General features: G+C 39.1%; 1 protein-coding gene across 3 annotated transcripts in view; it reads right to left on the reverse strand.

The window, feature by feature from the left end:
- The window catches only part of LOC128738231 (protein furry), a 159,020-nt gene that overhangs the window by 35,043 nt on the left and 105,260 nt on the right, over positions 1-18,717 (reverse strand). For all 3 annotated transcript variants that reach the window (XM_053833220.1, XM_053833217.1, XM_053833219.1), the window contains 4 exons: positions 8,505-8,958; positions 6,289-8,055; positions 4,002-4,412; positions 3,761-3,835 (listed from right to left, as the gene is read on the reverse strand). In XM_053833220.1, the coding sequence (XP_053689195.1) occupies positions 3,761-3,835; positions 4,002-4,412; positions 6,289-8,055; positions 8,505-8,958 (2,707 nt within the window). The remainder of the gene's footprint in view (positions 1-3,760; positions 3,836-4,001; positions 4,413-6,288; positions 8,056-8,504; positions 8,959-18,717) is intronic.

The raw sequence follows: 18,717 nt of genomic DNA on the forward strand, positions 1-18,717 counted from the left end.
GGTGGATGATGCTTCCAAGCAACTAAGCGCCTCACTTATGTCCGCTGTAGAACGACTCACAGAGATTGTTGCTCCAAGATCAGCTGGATCCAATAATTGGTATGGCGCTGATTTGAGAGCGATGCGGTTTGCACGAGATACGGCCTACCGAACTTGGAAACGAACTAGAAATTCAGAGGACCTTAGAGAATATAAGTTACGACGAAACATGTACGTCCGAGAGCTCCAAGTTTCTAAAAACAAATCAGTTCAGCATGAAATTGAGAGATGTAGTGGAGATTCTAAGAAACTATGGAAGTGTCTTAAATCGTTGATGAAACCAGGATGAGATGCTTCAGCGAAAATCATCTTCGATGTAGAACGCTGGTGCTGAAACAGCTAAAATGTTGAATACTTTCTTTGTGAAGAGTGTTGAAGAAATCCATGACAAGATTCCCTCACCAACTACCGAACCAGCAAATGAGAAAGTGTTACCAGAGAACTGTTTTGTTGAGTTTCAACCGATCAGTATGGCAAAACTTAAAGAAACAGTTGCATCTTTGAAGGACTGTGCCGGCGTAGATAACATTACGAAACGCGTGATGGTGGATGCGTTTGATATTATTGCGAATCTGCTTTAAATTTATTATTATTGACGTGGAAGCAATGCATAGAACAAGGCAAGATAGTCTTAGCAGTTTTTGTTGATCTCAAAAGTGCCTTCGAAACAATTGATTGGACGAAGCTAGTGAAAGCTCTGAAACGTTCTGGTATTCGCGGAACTGTACTGAAGTGGTTTCAAAGTTATCTGGAAAACCGCGTACAAGTAACGAGGTACAAGGGATGTGTGTCGCCAGAAGCTCCAGTAAACCTTGGAGTTCCTCAGGGTAGTGTGCTTGGACCGTTGTTGTTTATTTTATACATGAATGATGTGAAACGAATTTTGGAGAGGGCAGAAGTTAATCTTTTTGCGGACGATACAGTACTGTTTGTAACTGCTAACAATTACGATGAGTGTTTCAATGTGATGAACAATGAATTGAGTAACTTCTCTGAATGGTTGAAATGGAAAAAACTTAAGTTGAACGTTGCTAAAACAAAATGTATGGTAGTTACTAAACGGCTGCAGAATGGCGGAGATAGACAAGTCCGAATTGACGGAGAAATGGTTCAGCAAGTACAGGTTGTGAAATATCTTGGAGTGATGATTGACGAAAAACTAAATTTCAAAGAGCATATTAATTACACGATCCGTAAGGCTGCTCGAAAGTTTGGTGTGCTGTGTAGAATCAATCGTTTCTTGACTACAAATGCAAAGATACTGATCTATAAATCAACCATCGCCCCCCACTTCGACTATTGTGCTACAGTCCTGTTTCTTGCATCAAAGCAACAGATGAAACGAATGCAGATTCTCCAGAACAAAGTTATGCATTTGATTCTGTGTTGTGATCGACTGACGCCAAGGATATTTATGTTAGATTGTTTGCAGTGGGTGTCTATAAAGCAGCGAGTCGAAAATAATACGCTGGTTTTAGTGTATCGTGTGACAAAAGGAATGGCACCTCAGTACCTGACAAACACGATAGTGTACGGAAGAGATGTGCACCACTACTAAACAAGACATGCTGGAGATCTCAGACTCCTTAATTTTCGAAAATCGTGCACGCAAAACTCATTATTTTATAAGAGTTACAATTTGTTCAACCAGCTTCCAGAAACAGCAAAACAGGGAAGCAGTTTAAGAGAATTTAAACAAATCTGTAAGATATTTGTAACGCAAAGAGCCTTGGATTGAGAGAAATGAATGGGAATACACGGAAGTAAAGTCAGATGAAATGGAATCTCTCTGTATCAAACTATTATCGAAAGATATCTGCTCGTAATCCTTCCACGCTACAAAAAATGTGTATGGGTGTGAGACGGGCCATCCAAGACCGGTAGTCCTCTATGGACGTGAGACAGTAACTTTCCTTACAGACGACATACGTGCACTTGCCGTATTTGAACGAAAAGTATTGCGGACTATTTTTGGAACCACTGTGCACTACACAGCTTTGGTCGCATTGCCAGCTGACGCACTAACGCTGAGTATGAGGCTAAATCCAAATAGCAAGGATAACCATTAGTTGAGAAATTGATTACTAATTGCCACACTGCAAATAGTTTCAAGCAGCTAAGTCGGCTCCGATTGTTTATCTTTCCTATTTGAAGTTGGTTGGTTGCTATTTCCTCTTTCGTATGGCTTCTATTTGTTCGATGGCAAAATTGCATTTAAAAAAACACCCATCAGCATACTTCTACTGATGGCTTAAGGCTATTTTTTGCTTCGTCAGTGCAATGATGGTAGCTGCATCCATGCAGCTGCCAGGTTCGTGTGAATTTAACAGCTAAAGCTAGCTATATGCGGTAACCTATTTCTAGTGCGAATAATTTAGAATTCTGTTGTTGAAAGTTCCGAGAAGCATTCGCTGAGATATCTGCAAATTCTAGCGTTTGATGTCTTTCTAAAGAAATTTCGGTTTCATTTATGTTGGTCGTTTCGAAATTACTTGAACTTCATTTTTTTAGTTTATCATTCACTTTTAACTAATCCCTTTAAAGAACGTACCTAATTGAGTAATTTTCCGTACAAGTCAAACACATTTCCTCGTCTCCAAGTACAACATTTTCCCCTACAAAAGTGACAAAGTTTCATTCTGTAAACTGTGAGACGGAAGTTACAACACAGCCCGTCAAACAAAGGCTTACGGCTCAATCAAAATTGTGTGTCTGCTCGTGATCGTGAGTATAGATATGACAGGACAGCCATCGGACGGATGGCAAATTGATATGCTTGAGCAGGATGGATCACGGTCGTACTGCCTACGCACTGACAAGCGCCTCGGAAATAAATTCAGGATGTGTTTTAGCTTTATGATATTTTGTCGACATATTTTCCAACGGAAGACAGGTGTGTTGCTTTTTTATGCAGAAGTCATGTCTTGAATTGTTGCCCCCCAATAAAAACAAAGAAATAAACTGTATGAATACTTAGAACAGCGAGAAGTACCATTTTACTTCGTTCATTACTGCACGTGGTGCAATTTGCCGCCGGAAACTGTGCAATATCTCCGAAGGTGTTATGTGGGTGGAAGTGCTAAAGGCACCTGTATAAAATATAATGCCCTGTGATGTGCGCCCTGTGCTGATATACGGTGCCTGCTAGAAAGAAGCAAACGGTGACTGATAAAGTGAAGTGCTATGCTAAAATGCACACAAAAGATGACAGATGTTCGGGGAATAAACTTCTTCCGCTCGTTTCGTTTACCTTAGAATAAAGCGAGCTTAGAACTTCGTCCTGCGTGGTACGGATTAAAAGCGATAAGGAAGGAATGTGTAAACAATTGTAGAATAACTTGAGTGAACAATTTTTCATTATGCATACCGGCGACACGGTTCCGGGATGATGTCTTTCAGATAATAAAGTTGTTGGCCTACGCTAAAACTTTAGTTATCGTTATTTCAAATCAAAAAGGTCAATTTTATCCGATCCGATAAAGAATCAGCAAACCGCAAACATTTTTAACTCAGAAAAACATCATGCCAAAAATCCAAAAGCTAGGTAATTTATTTAAAACCGCATTCGCCAATTGAATTTTGGTAACGCCACATCTGCACACCAAATTGGCAGATTTCTATTCGTTTCAATAGCCAATAGCACGTTCGATTCCGGCAGCATAGCCGGAACAACTGCACCGACATCGGTTAATTTCAGTAGAACTAGAAAGATGCAACTTACCGATGGACTCTTGGGTAATCCGACTCGTTGTCCACAGGTGGTGAGAAGGTTCACCAAGCACTCACGAACTCGTCCCTGTTTTTGTTTGGTGGATGAAACAAGAAAAAAATTATATTAAAAAAGTTTAGCAATTCGTGTCGTTCACAAAGCAATCATGGAACTGTCCAGAATTCCCAGGTGCAATCGTCAAATGGAGCGCTATAAAACTTTTAAAACGGGAAGCCACACGGGAATCACTCACCTGTGACATCCAGGGACGCTTCCAACCACTCAGCGGAGCCGTATCGGCTGGCGAAAGGCTCGCACTACGCCGAGGCGAGTTTGGCGTTCCTGCGTGGCCACCATAGTGAGCTCCACTTCCGGCGCATGGAAGCCCGTTCTTGGAAAACTGAGCAGCGGAAACGATGCTGCTTTCTCCGTCCGATTTAAGCAAAATTTTGCGGCCTATCAGCGGCGTCTGTGATACGTCGAATGAGAAGTCCATCGTCCGGCCGGCCAGCTCTTTTTTGCAGAATACTTCCGAATCACTGTAACTACCGTGAATGTTAGCATAGGAAGAACTACTTTCGGAGCTCTGTGGAACCACTTGCAGACTGGAACTGCGCGTAACGACCAGTTTAAGTATTTTCAGTGCTTCCTTCCAGTTGGGGCTCTGAAAAAGGTTACAGTCGATTTTTATTGATTTACGAAAAACAGCTACAAATGGATGTTATGCTTTCTTTAGCACTGGCGTACCTAGGGGATGGGGCAGAAAAACAATGTTCAAAAAATTCAACTCACAAACGTAATTTCATCAAAGCAAAATGTTTTGCAGAAAGAAAATTATTATCAATCGGTTTTTCTGTCACAAGAAGCAACTAGCTAGAAATTGAGATTGACTTCTTGAATATATTTATTTTGTTAAAACAACCAGCTTTCAAAAATTACAAAATTTCGATGGGACGTTGATTTTATACACCTATCATATCAATATGCACGACAAAATTTAATGCGCATATGCTGCAAGCCAACGAAGACTGCTGAAAAGTTATGATTTATTCTATGGAATATTTTATTATTGACGCTATAAACCAAATCGATTAGAATGAACTGACAATAAAACTTCAACTTTTCTGCTCATAGTTATATGTTCACGTTAACAAAGCCGGTGGACTGATTTAGCTTTCTACCAGAGCAAGCTTTGTAGTGAAAAACTTCGTTAAATTATGGCGGCGGCTGTCAAGCAAAATCGGTTCATTGCTGCTTTCAGTGGAGCATGATAAGACTATCTGAGCTTATAACTTGATTCTTGAAGAGGTTTTAAAAACCTTCTAAAGAGTGGGCCACTTAGTTGAAAGGAAGGAAGGCTGTAAAATTGGCCATGAAAACCGCTAGAGGAACGCGTTGCCTGCGTCTGTCCAACTTCGTGCGGTAAATTCTTGCTGGGTAATGGATTTAAAACATTCCATTTTCTTCTATCTATGGATTCTTTAAGGCTCATGGAAGGCACAAAGAATATAAATAGCTAACCTGAAATTGAAAAAGAAGAAAACTTATCCAATTTAACTCCGAAGTTCGAAAACAGACACTGAGGAAGCCTGCCAGTCGTAGGCGAAATACGTATCTGTCGTGAATAAAATCTACATAGTAGAATTAAATTGGATAAGTTTTCTTCTTTTTTAATTTTAGGTTTCGTATTCTACTAAGACGCTCCAAAAACTTCAGTAAATAGCTAAACATAAAACCGATAAAAATCAAAACAGTGCCACGAATGGCAAATAAAATTCAAAAATGGTAAAAAAAAAATATGAAAAAGAACTCCAAAAAGATGCAAGAATAATACTAAAATGACAAAAATAACACAAAAATGATAACAAGAATGCCAAAATATACTAAATTGGTACGAAAGTAATAAAAAACATGCTAGAAACCCAAAAAAAATTAAATGAAAAGACACAAAACGAGTCCCTCAATAATGATAAAAAAACATAAACGTAGCCTTACGGCCACGGAACCCCCCAAACTTTAAGTTAGGATATTATTCAAATTTTATCACTATGAAGCCTTATTCTTATCCGAATATATTCAAGTAAAAAACTAAAAGGACAAAATCAATATCAAATATCAAAGCATACATTGAACATATCAAGTTCCAAATTACGATCAAGAAGCAAACTTTAAAAAATAAATTAATGTTAAACCTTTAAACTGAAACAATACCAACAGTTCTTGAACATGATTAAGTAAAACTTAAGGCAAATTAGGACAAAATTGACGTTATGAACGAAATACATGTCTTAGACGAGATTGTGAAAAGAGGCATTGAATATATTAAGAAGAAAGTCGAAAAGTCGAAATCCGACATATAATGAATATGTTAAATATTGCAAAAGTTGTATGCCCCACCTTTTACCAAGATCGCCAGTGAGTATCACATAACCGTTCTAAATTTCAAATATAAAATTTGATTTTTTCTGTTTTATAAGAAAAAATCGCTAGTCACGTGGCACAATGAGAGTTTTTTTTGTGATAAAACAAGTAATACTTACATCCAAATGCTTGGAGATGACCCTCAGCAGATCGCCGGCTATCGGTTGGGCTTGGACCGACGACAGATCGATATAGTGCAGCATGCAGTGAATCACACTCAGCACCTGTAGCTGAATTTGGTTCGGCCCCTTCTCCATGACTTCCGTCAAGAATGCCAGCATGTGCAGTCCCATGTGCGCATAGGTGTCGTACAAATATTTCACAACACACTTTGTCCACTGGAATGATTCCTTGCTGAACGTTTTCCGGCTGTACAGTGTCATTACCGTTCCGAGATTCTCCAACTTTAGGCCCATCTCCGACGAAACGTGAGCGATATTCTCGGCGCTTCGGATGCAAATTTCGTTTGCGTCTTCGTAATGAAGCAGCATATAGGGAAGAAGAGCGATTACGTTCATCGGGAAGGCGCAACTTTGTGTCGGATCGCAAACCGGAAGGTTCAAAAGTGGTGCAAGCTGCGAAAGTACAGTGATCGACGGTTCATACGTAGTTGCGTGTGTACACCCTTTTAACAGCAAGGCGTGCATGCCAGGGTATGTAGACCACTTTAGCTGTTGTTGAAGTTTTTCTACTTTGTCACGTGCGTCCGGACGATCCAAGGGAAGTCGATGAAGTACTCTAGTTAGCAGACGAAGAGCCAGTAAGAACTCATGTTCATAATCGCTTTCCAACAGGGAAACTGCAAGCCAGAATAATTGTGCCAAAATTGTCATCTTATCATCTTGAGTAGCAGAATCGCCTAAAAGTTTCAGGCTTTGTGCGCTGCGGGATCTCGACAGAGAAGATCCAAATTTATTTGCATTTCGCTCCAATTCTAAGACATTGGAACGATTTCTCAATTCAACCTGCTTATCGATCGGTGAATTGGCAGCTTTGCGAGAACAATAAGATATCGAATAGCTAGTACTTCTGGTATGGCCACCAGTCACCATATTATTCATTGTTTGCGGAGATCCCGGAAGACCATCGCTAGACCTTTTATTTCCGTACACGTTCGAAATGGCGCCATCTTTGTTGTTTAGATTCGGTGTGCTCTTGAATATGTCCTTCATCACATCTAGCGGTCTGAAGTCCGAGTCCAGACTGTCGACAGCCGCTTCCAGCGTTAATAGTAGCTCGGTTACGTAGCCTTGCATATCCTCTCCCTGCTCGGCTACGGTTTCGATCAGCCGCGATAGAATATCGCTCAGCATGCGCGAATTGATCGGCACATTGAGCGAGCGGAACACCTGCAAACTACGTCCGGCATAGTGACGCGAGGAGCAACTTAGCCCCAACTGCAACGCCGTCTGTGCCCACCGTTCGGCAATTCTCGCGTGAGAATAGCTGTCAGAGAACACTTTCACGATATGCCGGAGGAAGCACTGCAACTGTTCCGCCGACTTAATAGTCCACACCTTCGCAGTGATATCCTCGTAGTTCCACAGTGGCTGAGCGCTGTCCTGGGAGAGGAATTTGATCAGACTCTTGATTACGTGCGCCGTCGGCATCAAGGGTCCCGGCAGCGGAGGGGCATTTTCCTCGGTGACGATCGTCGGGACCGGCGTTTCCTCGTTCGGCTGATTGGATGCCGGCGATAACGTTGTCTGCGGAACGTTACTGTTCAACCCGAACAGGTAACTGTCGAACTCCTGGTCCGGTTCGGTGAAATTATGCTCGATCACAGGCAGCGAAGGAACGGTCAGCCCCAAACGAAGCTTGGAGGTGTCACTATTCAGAAGGATTTTGGCAACGTTCAGGTGGTCGTTGTGCTCCGCTAGGACAATCTGTATGTGTGAAAAGGATGGAAATGATTTCTAAATAGTGGCTTTGGGTGGGTACGTAAACAGGCCATCGTAAACTACGATAGCATTTCGTATTGATGAAAGTTCCTAACGAAAATTTTAATAACATTGTTTGTTTTGAAAGCATGAAAACTCTATTAGCAAAATATATGCCCGACTGAAGCACAAAAAATTATTAATACAATATGGAATTCAATATAAAAAAGTGATGCTGGAATCTGACACATTCTCAATAAACAACAAATATATAGCAAATATCTCCATTCATCAAATACGGAAGAAAAAAAAAAATCAACTACAATACAACAGCGAACTTCATATGCCATTTTCCTGAAAAGCGGAACACTGCGGCATATATTCACATTATGTAGTATAGAGAATTTCCAAAAGCACGCGTTTGAACAAAGAAAAAAGTTGAATTCAACACTCACCAATAAATTTAGCAGCAGCTTTTTGCAATGGTCCCGCACGATCGGTCTGGTATGGTCCAATCCGAGAAAGAGAATGTGCAGCATGAGTGGCACGTGCAGCGTCCAGTCCAATCCGGGAATACCATCCACTACGATGTCGGTCAGCAGCATGACGGCCACGTTGCATCTATGGAAGCCACTGATCGGACTGGTTGCATCGGGTAGAAATTCCGTCAGCGGGGCAAAATAGCCCCCGTATTCCGGCATCGGTAGCGGATGGGGTGCCGTCGGTTGCTCGTTGTTACGCATCTGGGCAAAATTGTCCTCTTGATTCATTTCGGTTTCGTTCATCAGCAGCACGTCCTCGTGCCGGGGCAGCACGCACGGTCCGGACGCCGTGCGGATTTTGTCGCTTCCGCGGGGAGGTCGATAACCGGTGGCAAAGGTGCGCAGTGCGCTGTCCGATTTGCATGTTCTGTAGAAACAAGCGTAAATAGGAATTTAAATACGAAAATTTCGAAATATAGACATAGGAGCGATTCCGAATGAAACAAAAGTCTAATTTAAATTTAAAAGAGCCCCTATTTAATTCCAATTTCGTGTATGTGTTTTTTTGCCAAAATTCAGATCCATAATTTTTAGTTTTCATCTTTTTGTAATACATTTTTTTGTACTTTGTACGGCAACCGACAGAGCGTAGGTGCGAGTCCTACCTGCCAATGAACAGCCCAATATATTTCCCTATATATCGAAATTTTCATTCTTCGCAGCAGACACTTTCCCTTTCTCGCTTTCTAAAAAATAGTTTCCGTCTTGACGGCGTATAGAGACAAACACAAGTACAAATAAGAGGGGGAAAACACACCCGGTGGTGGTACAGAACTTGCCGGAGCGACGTCGACAACAGACTAGCTTTTTCTACCACACTGACCGAGTAGATAACAGTCTACCTTCAATTCAATTTTAAATATTTATTATTGATAAAAGCACACATATACGTCACGCATTGTCATAATTAGGCCGTATGAATAAAAGAATTAGAGCAAACTCTCCTATAAGATTTATACGGGAAAAGAAAAGCAAACTTTTTCATTCATACGGCATCCAGGATGTAGTGAAATCCGTTCTCTTCAAGAACCCCATCGGCACCCACCAGCGACGAGTAGCCCAGGACCGAGTACAGTAGCGAGGAATTGATACGTCAAGAGCAGAGGTGGGCACAATTCCGCTAATCCGTTAACAGCTAATTAGCTGTTAACTAACGTTTTGGTTAGCGGTTAGCGTTTTTGCTAATTCTTAAAACCGTTAGCGTTTTTGTTAGCTTCCACTAAACTTATGTGCCACTAAATAAAGAGGAAAATTACTAACAAAAATGAAAATGTTCTTTTAATTAAACTATTTAGCTATTATTTATCAATATTATCGGATAGATCTGGATCGAAAGATTCCAAAACTTCATAAACTTTTGGACGCGGGCACAGTTAATGGACTCACGAAATAAATCAATATTTAAAAAACTCAAGATCACCTATATTCTCAGAAAACCTCAAGAGAAATTTTTCAGTTTATTCACTTCACTTACATCACATGGCTTATTTTAAAAATTCAGAAGTCTTCAATCAAGCAACATTGAAAAAATATTATGAAATGTAACAAAGTTTTTTCAACAGCTGTTGGAAAATTCAAAATTTTTGAAGAAGCGAAAAATTCCAAAGCATGCTTAGAAAAACTATCCTCTATCTAATCTATTATCTTATGGAAAATTTCCAAAAGATTTTTTTTTGTTTCACAAACTGACCAATGTATGCTTGAAACTATGGTTCTACAATTGATGAAGGGACGGTAGGGGAAAGAAATGAAAATTTTTGGTGAAGGAGGGGAAGAGCGGAAAGGAAGGGGGGGGGGTATTGGTAGCTATGCTTGACAAGTAGTCATTTTGACTCCTACCTTTTGTCCAATGCTGGAAGGTGCATGGGTCGAACCCAAGCTATAATCTGAGATTGTAACCGGATTCGAACCCACAACACCCGCCAGGGCATGTGGTTCCCTGGTACTTGTACCTTTGTACCATAGCACAGTGGTTCAAACAGCGAAATACGTGATCGTGTGATATTGCGCCGAAACGTGAAGATTTTCGCATGTAGTGTCTTTAGGAACATTTCTTGGTATAATAAGCCCTTCTTGTGAGAGAAATCTTTGGGTGATTAATTCCCTTAGAAGTGAGATACGAAATTTATTTTCTCATATATTCGAGATACAGGTGTGGTACTTTCGGCAAAATTGTTGTAAATATTAATACAAACAACTTTGCCAAAGACACCATACTTGTATCTCTTCATGGAAATTATCTATTAAGCGTTATTCGTGGACAAACCCTTTAAAACAATTTTTAAACCCTGACGTATTCTGGTAAATTTTTACGTGTTCATAGTGTTCTAGAAAGTTGTTTATCTTGCTAAAATCAACGTTTCTGTAGAACATTATTATAAGTTATTTTCTAAAGTTTCGGAGATTTTGAGCTTTTTTGGTGAAAAATAGTACTTCTTTGAGCTTAAATATTTCCTATTGAGCTTTAATATTTAAATATAGGTGGCAAATGGTGGCAGATCAAACAACTCCTACCTAAAAGTACAACAAAAAGCCTGTAAAAGCAAGTGTCAATTGATTGTATCTGTTTGTATCCTCAAAAGTTATAGTTGTTTTAAAAATCCATCTCAGTCATGTTTACAGAACAATTAAACTGTACTTCGGATGCAAAAAACGCCATTTTGTTTACGTTGACAATCGCTTTCTACCAACTTAAGTTAACAACAATTTTTTCGCCTATTTCCGATTCGAAAATTAATGTAAACTTAAAATGGACGCAATTAATAAGAGAAAAGCTTCCAAATAACTAACTTAAGTCTATTTTGTTCAATTTTGCATTGATCTCTCCTTCTGCATTTTTCCAAAACAACATTTGATGATGAGTCATCTCACCTACACCTTTATTTAACATAATTAACTATATATGACGTACTGCTTACTTAGTCATTCCGAGAAAATTCGGTCTTTCATGACTCGGTCTTTTGTGACTGTTGTTGAAATTCGGCCATTTGGATTTCGGTCATTCGTGATTCGACCATTTGTGTTTCGGCCATTCGGTACCAGCCAGAGTGTTTTCTTTTGAAAAGACACCAATCGAAGGAATTGAACAAAATAGGCATAAGTAAGTTATTTGGAAGCTTTTCTCTTATTAATTGTGTCAAATAATTTTAAGTCTACATTCATTTTCGATTCGAAAATAGGCGAAAAATGGCTGATAACTTAACTTGGTAGAAAGAGATTGTCAATGTAAACAAAATGGCGTTTATTGCATCCGAAGTACAGTTTAATTGTTCTGTAAACATGACCGAGAAGGATTTTTAAACAACTATAACTTTTGAGAATACAAACAGATACAGTCAATTGATAGTTGCTTTTACAGGCTTTTTGTTGTACTTTTAGGTAGGAGTTGTTTGATCTGCCACCATTTGCCACCTTGGGAAATATTTAAGCTCAAAGAAGTACTATTTTTCACCAAAAAAGCTCAAAATCTCCGAAACTTTAGAAAATAAATTATAATAATGTTCTACAGAAACGTTGATTTTAGCAAGATAAACAACTTTCTAGAACACTATGAACACGTAAAAATTGACCAGAATACGTCAGGGTTTAAAAACTGTTTTAAAGGGTTTGTCCACGAATAACGCTTAATAGATAATTTCCATGAAGAGATACAAGTATGGTGTCTTTAACAAAGTTGTTTGTATTAATATTTACAACAACTTTGCTGAAAGTACTACACCTGTATCTCGAATATACGAGAAAATAAATTTCGTATCTCACTTCTAAGGGAATTAATCACCCAAAGATTTCTCTCACAAGAAGGGGCTTATTATACCAAAAAATGTTCCTAAAGACACTACATGTGAAAATCTTCACGTTTCGGCGCAATATCACACGATCACGTATTTCGCTGTTTGAACCACTGTGCATAGAGGCGCTGGACAAAAGGAGACCGCAAAATCCACTTCTCAAGAATAGCGACGCGTTTGGTTGGGTTATCGACACATATTGTGCCGCTTCCTACATCAATTGCAGATTACCACCGAGCGAGAAGTTTAATCTAACTAGTTTTACTTTCAGGACGACGACACTATGCCGGCCCTTACGACTTGCAAGGTACTGCACGTGAGGTTGTTCGTCTGTCAGCGTGTGTTAGCCGCGTTTCTCGGCGCGGGTTTTCGAGGGAAGGCCCCGTTCCTATGTAATAGACTAATCTCAAGTTTTTAGTCTTGACCTTGAAATGTGGTCATACATATATTAATATTTTTTTTTTGAAACGATGGTTCTACAATTGATGAAGGGACGGTAGGGGAAAGAAATGAAAATTTTTGGTGAAGAAGGGGAAGAGCGGAAAGGAAGGGGGGGGGGGGGGTATTGGTAGCTATGCTTGACAAGTAGTCATTTTGACTCCGTTTCTAAAAAAAAATATTAATATATGTATGACCACATTTCAAGGTCAAGACTAAAAACTTGAGATTAGTCAATGTATGCTTGTTTGAGGATTAAAATTTCACGATATTTTTTATTTCTATATATTTTATTTCTTCGATGCGATTTATGTTGATTTTGCCAAAGCTTTTGATAGGATGCCGCATCTGTAAATAGTAACGAAGCTAGACAGTGCGATTTCCTGTATGGCTGACACGGTGGATATCGTCATATCTTACCGGGCGGAATGTGCGTGTAAATGGAGCCTCCATTTGAAATGCAATCAGGTTTACCCCAAGGAAGCCATCTAGGCCCATTGCTATTTATCCTTTTTGTGAACGATTAGTGCTCTACAATTGTATCCCCTAAGTGTATGTTTGCCGACGACCTGAAGTTCTACCGTGTAATAGCTTCGAGAGTTGATTACTGTGCCTTACAATCTGACATTGATTCGTTACTAAATTGGTGCACTCTGAACGGAATGGAGTTGAATGTGCAGAAATGTAATGTCATCTCACTCTGCAGAAATAGACAGATCACTTCGTTCGACTATAAGATGGAAACAGCCAGTATCACCCGGGTCGATACCGTGAAAGATTTGGGCATTCTTCCGGATAGCTTTGTTTTGCTCAGCACACCGCAGTTACTACTGCTAAAGCTTATGCTGTACTAGACTTTATCAAACGCAATACACAGCTGTTCCAGAATGTCTACTGCCTAGGGTCCCTCTACTGTTCGATTGTAGACAGTATTCTTGAGTACGGGGTGCTTGTATGGGCGCCCTACCATGCAGTTCAAATTAACCGGATCGAACGAATACAGCGTAATTTGATCCGGTACGCTCTTCGAATGCTACCTTGGAATGACTCAGTCCGTTTGCCTCCCTAAGGGCACCGTTGCGCCCTAATACGTCTGCCCACTTTGGTAAATAGGAGTAGTATGTTCCAACGACTATTTATCTTCGACCTCCTGCAAAACAATGTCGATAGTCCGGAGATGTTAGGACAGCTTCGACTCAACGTTCCGCCAAGGCGTACCCGACGAGCGGACTTCTTTAAGCTTTCGATGCAGCGTACTTTATTTGCCAGGAATAATCCTATTGATGTCTGTTGTCATGAGTTTAATGTTGTATCTGACTGTTTTGACTATAATGTGACAAGAACTACTTTTAAACTTAGAATTAGTATATATTAGATCTGTCTGTACGATACCTTCGAAGACCAGTATTAATAAATAAATAAATAAGTGATGACCAAAAAAGTCGAATTCCTAAAATATTCATAAACAGCAGTCCCCCGAATAAGGCGGTAAGTGATCCTACCCGCACACTACATTTTCTTAGTTTCCTTTTAGTCAATTTATTTGGTTTTTGGTTGTTAACAAGCTGAAAACGGGCTCTGACTAGGTACCAAAAATCAGTTTTGTTGATCGATAGATCATGCTGATGCTGATGCTGATGGGCGTACAGCATCACCCATTTCCTTATTCCTGTACCGACAATTCCTATCTCAGGAACCCAGTGTGTAGTAGAGCAAATATTTTTAAATGAAAATGTAAGTAATTTTTTTTGGCAATCCAGAAAGAATATTATTTGAAAAAATCTTTTACAAAATTTTCCACAATGATGGAAAACTTCAAAGAAAAATCGAAAAAACCATGTCCTGCGCCTGCCCCATGGAAATAATTCCATTTCACCCACTTTAAAAACATTTTTTTTGTGAATGCCTGTAATTTTTTTACGAAGGGTATGAAATGGGGAAGGCAAACGAGAAAGCGACCAATATAGCTTGTGCCAGCCCAAGCTCCTACTTAGCGCCTCCACGCGGCCATACCCGGTAATACTCTATCGAGTAGCTTAGCTAGGGGGTGCGATGCTGCATGGTTCCCAGATGCCAGACCTCAAAAGATTTTGCGCAGACGGCTGAGACACCCGGCCTTGGTAGCAGGTAAGTCTAATATGTTATTTTAATTATTTGTTTCGTTTTAGCTCATCAAGCACCTCCTAATGTACGATTAAAACTTTGGTCGTAACAAGTTTAAATAATACACATGGATATTATGGATATGGGAAAAATTAAATTAATTGTTGGATATTAGATGGTGGAAATTCAAATGACGCAATTGTATTTCACGCGACGGATTGCTAGTGAGATTGTTCTTTTTTTGCATATATATTATTATTGAATTATTATTTATTATTATTTATTGAATAAATCTTCCTCATGATCCTTATTGTTTGCCTTGCCCTACTAACATGATATACTCTGTTTTCCTGTAACATCTATGAAGGTAGTATGGGTTCCCTGCACTTTTAAAAGTAGGGGAACAAGGGGTAAGAAGGCCCGGCGGGGTAAGAGGGACCACATCGATTTCGTCAAGAAATCCTTAAATTTTCTACAAATGCCCCAGTATGTTTTGTTTATTAGCCTATCTAAACACTTTCGAGACAACCTGTGGCACTCGGCCGTATCCAACGTCAAAACTAGAATCAAAACAAACTTTTCGTTCGCAGTGTCTTCATGCGATATAATTTCAGCAGCAACAAATTTAAGGTTTTTCAGAAAAAAAAAGTATTTTGACGTTTCTCTTACCACTGACTTTAATTGGGCAATTCTTGTTCTGCGTGTGGCGGAAAATGTATATAAAATAGTACGGATTGAGAGATAAAAGCAAAATAATGTAAATTGTTAGCTAGGGGTAAGACGGGCCATTTTTCACGGGGTAAAAGGGCTATACGTTATAGTGCTCATAATTGCTTAAAGTTCTTCTATTTAGTGTCTTAATAGATTTTAGAAATATTGAATGAAAAAACCAACATTTTTCTTGTTAAATTTGACTAACTATTTTATTATTCTGACAGATACGCATTTCGTTTACGACTTGCAGGCTTCATCAGTGTCTTTTTCGAAATAGAGTACACCTGTAATAAAAATTATCCCTGAATCTGAGATCATCCTGTCTAACACAGAGCCTCCCACGTCAAAAGAAGCCAACAAGTGCCATTTGAATAACACAATCAATGTAAATTTGGATATAACGGAATCAAAATTCGATGATTCCAATCACTTAACGTTGCCTTCTTTACCTTCACCTAAAGTTAATGGTATTCGAAGAGTAAACGTCCTGCTGACAAAGCAACAAAAATAACGCCAAGAAAAGAGTAAATAAAAACCAGTGGAGTAAACTAACGTCTACTCTTATTTTCAAAATTGAACTAGTAGTAAAGTTCCTTCTTTTAGCAGGTGTCCAAATTAAACTATACCTTCTTTTAGCATGTACCTAAAAACCCCTTAAGAACTTGTTCTTACTTAGTTAATAATATTGAAATTGTGTTTACAACTCAAAGAAACTTTCAAATCTGCCACAATCCGTCTTACTCCGCCATGGTCCATCTTACCCCTTTGGTGGTCCTTCTTACCCCACCTGGTTGTGAACGAGTAATTTTTAGACGTTTCGAAAATTGATGAAAAATCACGGAAAAATAAACTAATTAATTCTTTATATAATTTTTAATGGTAGACAGGGATGGTTCGATCACTTTGACTCAATTTTGATTCATTTGACAGTAGCGTCCTAACCGCGCAAAATTTGACAAATTGATGTATGGGACATTTGTAGATAATAACTAGATCTACAATTTTGCTGAATAAAGTGTTGCTGTATCTTTTATAGTTACGGTGCTACAATGCTAGTACATCATTAGTAACTAAATGAACGTTCATTTAGTTACAAAAGAGGTACTAGCATTGTAGCGCCGTAACTACAAAAGTTACAGCAACACTTTGTTTAGCAAAATTGTAGATCTAGTTATGATCTACAAATGTCCCATACATCAATTTGTCAAATTTTGCTCGGCTGAGACGTTAGTGTCAAATGAATCAAAATTGAGTCAAAGTGATCGAACCATCCCTGATGGTAGATAAATGAATGCTTTTCCATGTGTGGAACAAGAAAATGTGAATTTTCGTACACATTTTATGCTAGCAATTTATTCGCTTAAGGGGGCCGTCTTACCCCGTCTTCTCCTAGATGCTACACTAACATTCCTACCCACTTCCCCTGCGGTTGTTCGGATGAAGCCAGGTATATAATGCGATTATATAGCCACCTACGATGTGTGCAGCCACATATGCTAATACTAGTGCTAATGCTAATGCCTGTAATTTTTTCACGAAATTACTTTATGTTTTTCCAATATATTCGTTGCATAGGTCTAAGAAAAAATTTAGACCTATGCAACGAAGATTTTCTTTTTTCCAAAATTGGTGTTTAAAAAAGTATTGCTAAATTTGCGTTGCTAACAAATTTAGCGATTAGCGGTTAGCCTTAGCTTTCGCTAAATTTTTGATCCTGAGTCTTAGTGAAGAAACTCGATTTTCCTGAAGATTTACCTTAAAATAAAAGTTGAAGTGAAGTGTTACGGCCATTCACAAGAGAAATCTATACCTATAAAGAAGGATTTCTGTCTGTCTGTATGTTCCTTATAGAATCGAAAACTACTGAATCAATCGGCATGAAAGTATGCATCTAGAGGGTTTTTGGGGCCAGGAAAGGTTTTAGTGATGGTTAGAAACCCCTTCCCCCACTAAGAGAGGGGGCTCCCATACAAATGAAACATAAATTTCTGTATAACTCGACAACTAATCAAGCAAATAGAACAAAATTTGGCATGTGAGTGTTTTCGGTGACAAGAATTTATTCTATGGTAAATTGAGACCCCTCCCCTCTTTATAAGGGAAATTATAATTCCTCTCCTCTTTAAAAGGGGGGGCTTCCATACAAATTTCCTCATAACTCGAGAACTAATCAAGCAAATGAAACCAAATTTGGCAGGTGAAAGTTTTCTAGGGCAAGAATATTTTCTATAGTACATTAGGACCCCTCCTCACTTTAAGAGGGGGGGCTCCTGTACCAAAGAAACACAATTTTCCTCATAACTCGAGAAGTAATTAAGCAAATGGAACCAAATTTGGCATGTGGGTGTTTTTGGAGACAAAAATTTTTTCTATGATGAATTGGGACCCCTCTCCGTTTTAGGAGGGGGGGATCCAATACAAATGAAATACAAATTTCCTCATAACTGAAGAACTAATCAAGCAAATGGAACAAAATTTGGCATGTGAAAGTTTTTGAGGGCAAGAATATTTTCTATGGTGAATAAGTACCCCTCCCCACTTTAAGAGGGGGGGCTCCTATACAAACGAAATACAAATTTCCTCATAACTCGAGAACTAATCAAGCAAATGGAACCAAATTTGGCATGTGAAAGTTTTCTAGAGCATGAATATTTTCTATGGTGAATTAGAACCCCTACCCACTTTAGGAGGGGGGGGGGCTCCTATACAAATGAAATTCAAATTTCCTCATAACTCGAGAACTAATCAAGCAAATAGAACCAAATTTGGCATGTGGAGGTTACTGGGGGCAAAAATTTTTTCTATGATGAATTGGGACCCCTCCCCGTTTTAGGAAGGGGGGATCCTATACAAATGAAATACAAATTTCCTCATAACTGAAGAACTAATCAAGCAAATGGAACAAAATTTGGCATGTGAAAGTTTTTGAGGGCAAGAATATTTTCTATGGTGAATAAGGACCCCTTCCCACTTTAAGAGGGGGGGCTCTCATACAAACGAAATACAAATTTCCTCATAACTCTAGAACTAATCAAGCAAATGGAACCAAATTTATCATGTGGGTGTTTTTGTAGGCAAGAAGA

The sequence above is a fragment of the Sabethes cyaneus genome, chromosome 2, assembly GCF_943734655.1.
Source record: "Sabethes cyaneus chromosome 2, idSabCyanKW18_F2, whole genome shotgun sequence".
NCBI lineage: Eukaryota > Metazoa > Arthropoda > Insecta > Diptera > Culicidae > Sabethes > Sabethes cyaneus.